The sequence below is a fragment of the Hirsutella rhossiliensis genome, assembly GCF_020360975.1.
Source record: "Hirsutella rhossiliensis strain HR02 chromosome Unknown scaffold00011, whole genome shotgun sequence".
NCBI lineage: Eukaryota > Fungi > Ascomycota > Sordariomycetes > Hypocreales > Ophiocordycipitaceae > Hirsutella > Hirsutella rhossiliensis.
The window spans coordinates 1,215,318-1,225,237 of NW_025408677.1; the positions used below are offsets into that span (position 1 = coordinate 1,215,318).

General features: G+C 41.5%; 1 protein-coding gene across 1 annotated transcript; it reads right to left on the reverse strand.

The window, feature by feature from the left end:
* Nucleotides 1–7,037: 7,037 nt before the first annotated feature.
* Nucleotides 7,038–8,055, reverse strand: HRG_08924 (uncharacterized protein; the record flags this gene model as incomplete). The annotated part of the gene is made up of 5 exons (XM_044867395.1): nucleotides 7,038–7,120; nucleotides 7,173–7,206; nucleotides 7,263–7,604; nucleotides 7,654–7,670; nucleotides 7,746–8,055. The coding sequence occupies 5 exons, from the start codon at nucleotides 8,053–8,055 to the stop codon at nucleotides 7,038–7,040; spliced, it is 786 nt and encodes a 261-aa protein (XP_044717416.1).
* Between the last annotated feature and the right edge of the window lie 1,865 nt (nucleotides 8,056–9,920).

Consider the following 9,920-nt stretch of genomic DNA (forward strand, 5'->3'; position numbering starts at 1 on the left):
AAGTCTATCTATATATATATATAGAACCGGTTAAGTACTAAAAGCTACTTAAGTAGCCCCTTAAGCTATGCCTTTTAAATCTTAGTACGGCTATAGATATCGTAGTTATAAAAGAAGCGGCGAACGTAATACTATAGGAGGGGCTAGTAGAAATCCCTCGTAAGGCCTACTACTATACCTTACTTACCTAGGTAGCCTATAATACTAGAGTTATAGACGAGCTAAACTAGCTTCCCTTAGAGCTTATTCTATTTATTTAGCTTTAGTAGTTTATCCTTCTCCCTAGCTTCTATAGTATACGGCGCGCTTAGTACCTATAGTCTCCCCTACTAACGTAGATACCCCTATAGGTCGATATAATAGTCGGCTACTTATACCTTTAGCTTTAGCTTTAAATTAAGGCGTTAAGCGCTAGACTTAATAGCGCGGCGTACGCTCTTATAAGTACGGTCTAGAGATAATATCCTATCCTATAAGCGCTAAAGGACCTTATCTTAAAATACCCGCGCTATACGCGCTCCTAAGCTAGTCTATCCCTTCTTACCGGGCTAAGGCGAAGGTATAAGGGAAGGCTTATCTATTAGCGCTATACTTTCCTTTACTAGGGAAGCTCCTATATAAGTCTATAGCGCTTTTAATAAGATAAGCTATAGATCCTAGGCCTCGATATCCGCTCCCGTTAGCCGGTCTTAATCCTTCTAAGAAAGTATATTTAAGACTATAGAGTCCCGCCTTAGCTAGTACTTAATCGAGAAGTTAAAGTATAAGAGATACTCCGCTTAATAGGCTTACTACTTTAAGAGGTACTAGCGGGTTATAAAGTACTTAAGGTTCTTATAGTCTATAAGAACCTTAAAGCTCTTATAGCTTTAGAGCTCTACTTACTATTACTTAAGGTAGTTAATAATCGCTAGTATCTTTTTATTATAAATAGCGTAATTCCGCTCTACTAAGGTTAGCTTATAAGAGTAGAACGCTATTAGTTACTTCCGCTTATTTACTTCTTAAAAGAGTATTCCTTTAAGTGCTTAGCCGCTATAGTTTACTTTAACTAATATAGACCGTTAAAGTCTTACTAAAGTAGTACTAGGGCCTATAAGAATAGGTCCTTAAGCGTATAGAACGCTCCTTCCTATATAGGCCCTTAATAAAAGGTAGTCTATTTCCTAGTAATCTTATTTAAGGGACTTATAATATAAAAGAAGCCCTTAATAAATATCTTATAATAGTTCGCGAACCTAAGGAAGCTCTATATACCTATCTATATAGTTAGGGCCGCTTAGTCCTAGATCGCCTAGATCTTTATAGGATCCGCCTATATACTTATACTTACGTAGATAATAAAGCTTAGGTACTTAACCCTCTTAACCTTAAATTCGTACTTATCTAAGTTAAGGTAAAGCCTATAAAGTTAAAGGCGCTCTAAGACGCTTTATACTTTCTATATATAGTCCGTATAAGAGCCGCTTATATAGATAAGGATATTATCTATATATATAGAGGCGAACTTATTAAGGAAGTCTTAAAGTATATTATTAATATAATACTAGAAGGTAGCGGGCGCTCTTAAGAGGCTAAAGGGCGTTATAAGCTACTTAAATAAGCTATAGCGTATATAGAATACTATCTTTTACTTATTACCCTTTAAGATCTATACCTTATAAAACGCCTATTTTATATCTAGCTTTATAAACTACTTTACCTTTAAAAAGTTATAGAGTATATCTAAGATTAAGGGTAAAAAGTAGTAGTCTAGCCTCGTAATTACGTTTAAAGCCTTATAGTTATAATAGAACTATATCCCGCTCCTTAGTTTATATATAAATAGGACTAGCGCTCTTACTTTAAAGCTACTTACTTAAATAAAACCCTTATTTAAGAGGTCCCTTAGCGTCTTCTTTAGTACTAGTAGCTCTGCGTATAATATACTATATAGTAGTCTAAACGGTATAGGTAGTTCTTACCCCTTCTTATTAATATAGAGTACGATCCTATAGTCTACCCCCGGCTTATATAAGTTAAGCTTATCTACTTCCTAGGACTTAAATAGCGGTAAGAGGTCGTAAAAGCGCTTTAGTATCTACTACTATAGCTTAAAAGGCGACTTTAGCTTTTTTATTTAAAGGGCTTTATCGATATCCGCTAAGCTAACTATATAGACCGCTATAATAGCCGCTACCCGGCCTTACCCCTACTTTACTTATTATATAGTTCCTATAAAAATAAAAGTAAGGACTTCTTATACTAAGTATAAAGCTTATATACTTAGTCCTATACTTATAAAACTATTATTATAGTAGACCTACTATTATATAGGCCTAAACTATAGCTTCCTTTAATATAAAACTAAGTATAACTCTATATATAATAACTAGGGTTTCCTAAAGATTAAGGGAAACTCTAGTTAAGGGATTATATAGGCTACGATAAGCTTATAGTAACTATCGACCTCTATAGCTAGCTATATAATACCCTTAATTACTATACCTTTTATTACGCTTAAGGCGCCCTTTACTTACCTTAGGGCGATCTTTTCTACTAGTACTTATATCTCTTATATAAGCGCCTCGTTAACTATAGCGTAGTATTAATAGCCCTCGTTTATAAGGGCGGTAATAAGTAAGGAGTTATTAATTATAACCTATATTAAAGTAGGCTCCTATTTTATATAGGCGGATAATTCCTCTTTCTCCTTTACTAGTATTAGTAATTAGGGCTCCGGAGCCTATCTTTACTTTAGAGCTACTTTTTTTCCTCTAGGCCTAGGGGGGCGAAGTCCTCCTTATTATCTAAGGTAAGGAGCGGTTTTATCTTTACTACTTAAACCGCTATAGGCCGCTTAGCTAAAAGGAAGGGGCATTTTAATATAAAGTATATAGATACTCTATAATATAGGTAGCGGCTATTAGCTTTCCTCTTCTTAATTTCCTTACTCGTTACCTACTTCGCCTACTACTTAAAGTATAGGGCGGTATAAGGGGTAGTTAACGGCGTCTTCTTACCGCGTTTAGCTTAGTCTATATAAGTAGCCGATATTAAAGTATCCTTATTAATATCGATAGCTAGTTATTTATCTTATAAAGGGGCGGTAATCCTATCGCTACTATATAGCGTGCGCTTATAAAGCTTCTAGAAATATAGCGTCTATTTATAGCCCTAAGCTACCTTTATTAACTAGCTTATATACTCGCCGTAGTTAATAAGTATAATTATAAGGATAAGTAGCTCTTATAGGGCTAGCGTAATCGAATTCTATAGCTATATAAGCTTCGCGCTATCTTCCTATACTATAGTCCCTGCTATTTATAAGAGCGTCTCTTTAAAATTAAGAAGGAATTCGTTAAAGGTTTATCTATCTCTCTACTTAAGGGTTTATAGCCTATCTTACGCTTTCTCCCGCTCTTATATATTACCGAACGTATATATAAGGTATTAAAAGAAGTCTTATAGGTCGCGTCTACCCTTAGGGCCGCCCTTATCTTAGAATCTAGAGATCCGCTATATCTAGGGCTCTAGTAGCGTATAAAGGAGCAAATACTACGCTATATCGCGATAGCTATTTAGGCCTTATTTCTTATAGGTTATAAACTTTATTTATAGCCGGCTAAGGAAGAAGTAAAAGGACTCCGGCTTATTATCCTAAGTTAGCTAAGGGAGCGGCTTCCGCGTTAGTAGTATTACCGCTATAACTAGCGTTATAGAGGTTATAGGAGTTAAAGCTAGTCTTATAGACGGCTCCCTTAGTATAGCGAGAACCTTATCCTTCTCGCTAGCCGTCGCGCTTTTAATCGCTTTTAGGATAGCTATAATACTTCCTATCTATCTAGGGAAGGGCGGAGTGCTTCTTTAAGAGGGAGGCGCCCTTTTTAAAGAGATATCTATTAGATCTATTAGTTAATAGCTTATACTATTATAGAGTAGGTAGAGGCGTACGCGTAAGTACTATCTATAGAATAATATTAATAAGCTATATAGAGCTCTCCTATATATAGCTAGCCTATATATATATATATAGGATCCGGCCCTTTATACGTAACTATATAGCTTAGGCTATAGCCTAAGCCTATAACCTATAATAATTAAAGACTCTTATAGTTAATAAAGGTAAACGGCTTAGTACTTTTTACCCTTATAGCTTATATATTAAGGTTATAAAAGAGGTTAAAGCTAGGGCTAGCTTTTATCTAAGCTTTCTTTTACTTATAAGCTATAACCCTAGGCCTCTTAGTAAGCTTAGGAAATTTAATAGAAGGGATAAAGGTTATAATATTATAGGCTAGATACTATATAAGGATATAGCTATTATTAATATTATAAAGGTAAGGCTCTTATAATAAGATAAGGTCCGCTTTTATTTTTAAAGCTTACTCTAAGATTAATAAGGTAGTTATTTCCTACCTATTAGTATTATACTATATAATATAAATAAAGTTATAGTTAAACCTAAGGGGCTTAAGGGGCTTTAAGGGCCCTATAAGTATAAGGGGGCTAAGGCTATTAAGTATTAATTATTCCTTTATAGACTTTATATTATACCTTATTAGTTATAAGGTACTCTCCTTTATAGTTATAGTATTAGACCTTAAAGTAAGAGTAGCCTTAGCTAGCCTTATAGCTAAGGTAGTTATAGTCCTTAGTTAAGTGCTTTTCTAAGTAAAAGGTATACTTAATAATATACTAGTAGGTCTAAGGGTTATAGCTAAAGGAAAGGCACCTATAGCACTATATATATATAGTATATTCCTTATAGGCCTTAACTTAAATCTATAGACCTACTATATAAAGGCCTTTTTTTAGTATTTAGCCCTTATAGCCTTTAAAGGGACTATAAAGATAATAGATCCTACTTTCTATATTAGGCTTAGGGTGCCTAGCTACTTAGGCTACCTTAGGATATCGATCCTACTAAAGGTTTTAGCTTCTATAGTAAAGATATTAAGGATAGGGGTCTCTAAGAGGTTAGGGACGCTTTAGGCTACTAGCTTAGTCTAGCTAGTAGGAAGGTTAGCTAATTTAATAGGTAGCTCCTTAAAGTATAAGGACTACTTCTCTTACTATTCTAGAAGCTTCTTTACTATATAAGGGGCCTTTATTATTATAACTATATTACTTTTATTTAAAGCTAATAGAGCTAATATAGCTAGTTCCCTTATAGCCTTATTAAGCTTATTATAAAGAGTAATAAGGTTAATAGTTAGTATTAACGATCCCTTCTTTAGCTTTAGGATAAGCTAGAAGTCCTTTTTTACGTTCCTCTTAGCTAGAGCCTTAGCTAGGGCCTTAGCCGGAGCCTTAAGCGCCTTCTTTATAGTAACCTTAGCCTATAAGCTTACTTTAAGGTTTCCTTAAGTAGCCTTAGGCTATTAAGCGGCCTTAGGCTAGTATAAGGGCTATTATAAGGGCTATTAACGGTCTAGGGTCCTTATAGCTACTTTCTTAAGCCCTTTTATAAAGGTCTTATAAAAGGGTTTAATTTTTTAGGCTTTCTTAAGGGCTTAAAAGGCTTACTAAAGAAAGCCCTAGGCCCGGTCCCTAGGAAAAGGGTGCTAGGGCTAAGGCTAAGTCTACTATAAGTATTAAAATATAAGTTAGATAAGTATAAGGCTAATAAGGCTACTAAGGGTAGCTCTCTTTTACCTTTTTACTTACTTTAAAGGCTAGTTAAGCTAAAAGTAGCTAGCTTAAAATAAGGCTAAGCTAGGCTTAAAAAGGCTAGTCTTTAATATAAGCTAGGTATTATCTTTTATCTTAATATCCTTTAAGTCCTAGTCTTAGGTCCTAGGCCTTCCTTCTAAGGTCTTTAAAAGATATTAGCCTTTAGAGCTTCTTTTAAGCGGGCCTTAACCTCTAAAGTACTTATTTCGGCCCTTAGGTTAAGGGGGTTTATAGGGGCCCTCCTTAGGTCTAGGCCGGGGTCCTAGGTTAGGTCTAGGCTAGGTCCCGTTTATAGGGGGTATATACCCTTAGTTAGCGAGGGTAGGAAAGAGTTTTCTACCTATATAAGGGAGAATATCGCTTAATTCGCAATCTTTAGTAGTATATTACGTACCCGCTAGTAGCTATACGAGGCTATACTTAGGGGGGCGTAATACGCTATTTACGACGGTTCTAAGCGTATACTCTTTTTATGTTTTAGGCTTAGTTTTAAAAAGTTAGTCGAGAAGACGTGATACTGTTTTTTTAGGCCGTCTTAGCTAAGGCCTTAAAACCTATACTAGTAGAATTAATCTAGTACGCTGCCTACTTACTACCTTAATTTAAACTAAAGGGCTCGGAGCTATATACTATATATAGCGTCTAAGCTAGGGCTAGCGAGGGCTTATAGTAGAGACGAAAAAATCTCGCCTCTCTATAAGGAGCATATCGTAGAAGACTTTAGGAAGCTACTATTAGGCTCGGGAAAATATAAGATCGCTGTTCGTTTCCGTGTAAATGCCTTCTAGGCAATATCCCGGTATGCTCGGATGCATCCGTGAACGCTCATCCGTAGTCTGCCGAGCATGACCGCGATAATCCTACATCTACTTTTCTATTCTTACCCCTATAGGTCAACGCGAGCTTGAGAGGCGTCGCGTATCGCTATTATCCTCATACATCGACCCCTTTCTAGGTCGTCGGAGGGCTCCTGCAACCGTTGTAGAGGACCAGGCACTGTCGTTCAGACCAAATCCACTCTAGTTTACCCGTGCGAGATAATTCCATGACATCCTGCACATCTCCGTCCACTCTCGGTCGGCATGCTGCAACCTTCACAACGTAGGGGTATCTACCCTGCTGCTTCCCGAATCCGAGGAACCACGACGGTTTTTCAGCAATAGTAAAGCGGTCTCCCAAAGAGTCGAATCTTACTTGTCCAAGGCTTCCTCGATGTCCATCTGGGAAATGAAGGATAAGGCCGACGACGCCCGTACCGTCCTTGGCGAGACAGGGCGTGACTTCTTCCAAGCGATCCAGAGAATGTGAAGAGAAGAAGTAGTTCTCGATAGAAAGAAGTATATTGTTTGGCGACGGCTGGGGGCATTTGAAAAGCAAGTGCTCTATCCTCGGAGCATCTGTTGCAAATGCAAGAGCCCCGATTCCGTTGGCCGAACTCTCGAAGTAGATCCGACCGAGCTCTTGACTGGGGCGCTCTATCAAGACAAATGGCATCCGGTCCGCCCTCAGATAGATACCTGCTACAAAGACTCGGCCATTGTTCGTCACAAACTGCGTAGGCGCACGGTCAGATTCGCCTAGCGGCAAGAACGAGTTCGCCAGCCTACCGCGATAGCCCGTTCTCGGAAGAAGAGGGACTTTTGCTGCCAAATTTCTGAGATGAATTCGCCGTGGTCTACTGGCATGTACAGCCAGGAACCAGGCGGCAATGATCGATAGAACGCCGTGTCTTCACCAGCTACGTGCGCGTGAATGTGAACTAGGCCGCAATCCCAAAGGAACGAGTAGCCAGTCGCCTCTGGATGATTGGATCGGAAAAAGGTCATACGAGCAGGTGCCCGGGACGAGCTGCCGTCGGTGAAGTAGTGAAATCGGGGTGTTCTTGGTTCTGGGACGCTCCACGCGATGGTTCCAAGATCTCCACACACCAAGCGCCGAAGTTTGATGCCCTGATAGATGATGAGCTAGGATACCACGCCTGATAGGAATGCAACTTACATCCGACTCTACATCGACTTTCATTCCCAGGCAATCAAGTGGGATAGTCCGCCACCAAGTTCCGGGTCTTTCGCTGATGGCATTCGACTCACGGAAGTCAGAAAGCCGCACGTCTGTGATGCCAAGATGATTCTCTGCCGTGAGGAGGAGACACCCGGGAGCACGGTCGGCATTGGAAGCAAGCGATAGGGATCTAGGCCCTCTAGGAGAGCTAGAGAGCCACGAAACGTAGCTTGTGCCCTCGTAATCGGTGAAGCCGTACCACATCTTCTTAGCTGTTGTGATGCTGTTGATGGAGACGGCGCGGGGGCCAGGCAGAACTCCGCGGATGTTCAGTAACGCGTAGTGTGGCAGAAGATAGTCTGCTATGTAATGCCAGAGATCTGAGCTTAGATTCCTCATTTTGCAGGGGGCTTCGACGGCGTAGTAGGCCTCGAGCTCAGACCTTAGACGATCTCGCAGCCATAGGCGACGTCGGCGTTCCTCATCCTCAGTGGTCATGTGGGAATACTTTGTCACGCGAAGCAATGCTTGCAAGCAGACCGGTTCTACCCTCTCCTGACAGAAGGCATGGCAAGCATGACGAAGGTCTGGGCAATCGATATCGCTGGAGACGATGCGCTTAGGCGGTGATAGGCCTGTATATGGAGCCGGTCGTTCCTCTACGTCGACTTGCCCATAAGTTAGCTCTCGACTTGCCCGTAAGTTGGCTCTCGAAGCTTGGGCAGTGGGGGAAGACAGACGTATGGCCATCTTGTCCGTCACATCGATGTCGAATTGGCAAAGTGCACAGCGTCGCGCGCTGTGCATTTCGAAGGCCACGCTCACCGGGACAGACTGACAGAATCGGAGCAATATTTGGTGAGGGTCAAACAGTGGAATTCATCAATCAGCTCTTAGGAACAAGGGCAGCTGGCTGGGTCGGGTCGCCACCGCCGGGCCCCGCGTCGAGCCGCCCTCCTCAAAACACGACTTGCTGACTAATCCCAGCCCGCCACATGATAAGTCCCAGATGACCCTGCTGGGTGAGCCGAGTAGCTGTAGCCTCCTTGTGAGCCCCCTGCTTGAGACGGCAACTGAAGCGCGGTAGGTACAGGAACAGGTCCATCACCCCTGATCTTTGCAAAAAAGGCTGAAATGAAAAAGGCTCTCTCGTCGTTTGCATCGATGTATTCATCTTTCGCATAGGTGATTTCGTTTTCTCCGAAGTATGCTGTCCTTCTGACTTTGTTGTCTGCTTGTAACTCGAACCACCAGCACCGGGCGGTTGTGCCCCAGGTCGTCATGCCGTAAACGAGACGTGATCTAGTTGTCCGAAGATATGTTTTGGCTGCCTCGGCCAGCTGATTTTCAACTTCCCGTATAGGTTTAGCTCCCGTCCCTGTCCTTTTTGCTTCGAGTAAAAGCAATGTGTGGTGATGCGCCTCGGTAACAAGGCCGACGCTTAAATCCACTCGCGTTCGCGAATCTCCGTCCGGACTCACTTCCGAGTTGACCGTATAGCCCTGGGCATAGGTGAATTGTTGAATTAGAAGGTTTTGCCAAAAATTCTTCGACCTGAATTCCATGTCATGTCCACGAGCCGCCTGGTATAGGACCGCGAGGATATTGTTGCACACGAGGCTTCCGCTGGACATGCTAAGCTGTACTATAGGTTGAAGTGGAAAAGATGATTTAGACTTTTGACGGTAGATGACCTTGACAATGATGAAACGATGTGAAAGTGAGCTGAAGTGATTATAGTGGGAGATGTTGCGACAATTAAAGCTTCTTAATAGTTTTGCCGCACTTTGTCTCTACAGACATAGGATTGACTACTGCACACCGACCTTGGATCCTTGAGAAAGTGATGCTGCATCCTAGAGCTAATCCTAAGTAAATCCTAAAGCAGCGGTCGTTTACCTGGTCATCAGTCAATCCTCTCGAAGCATTGGCTCGCCGTCATATATGCATGGTCAAGCTCCGCGCGCGGCGCGATCAGCATGATCACCTCAGCTCCGCGAACGATGCGCTGGCCACGAGGGTCATTACTGTCAGGGTGTCTGCTTGATTGGCACTGGCAGGGTGATGCTCGCCCCCAAGGGCCCCAACTGTCCCCTATGTGAACATGTCTGCACATGGTCTTTACTTCGCACTTGGACGACACACTTGCGTATTCACAAGCTGCGGCGGGACCCAGCGAGCCATCACGGAGTGAGACAATTGCCGGCCAACACGTCGAGGACAAAAGCCTGCTCCGGTAAGTATGACACGGGCAGGGCGATTCC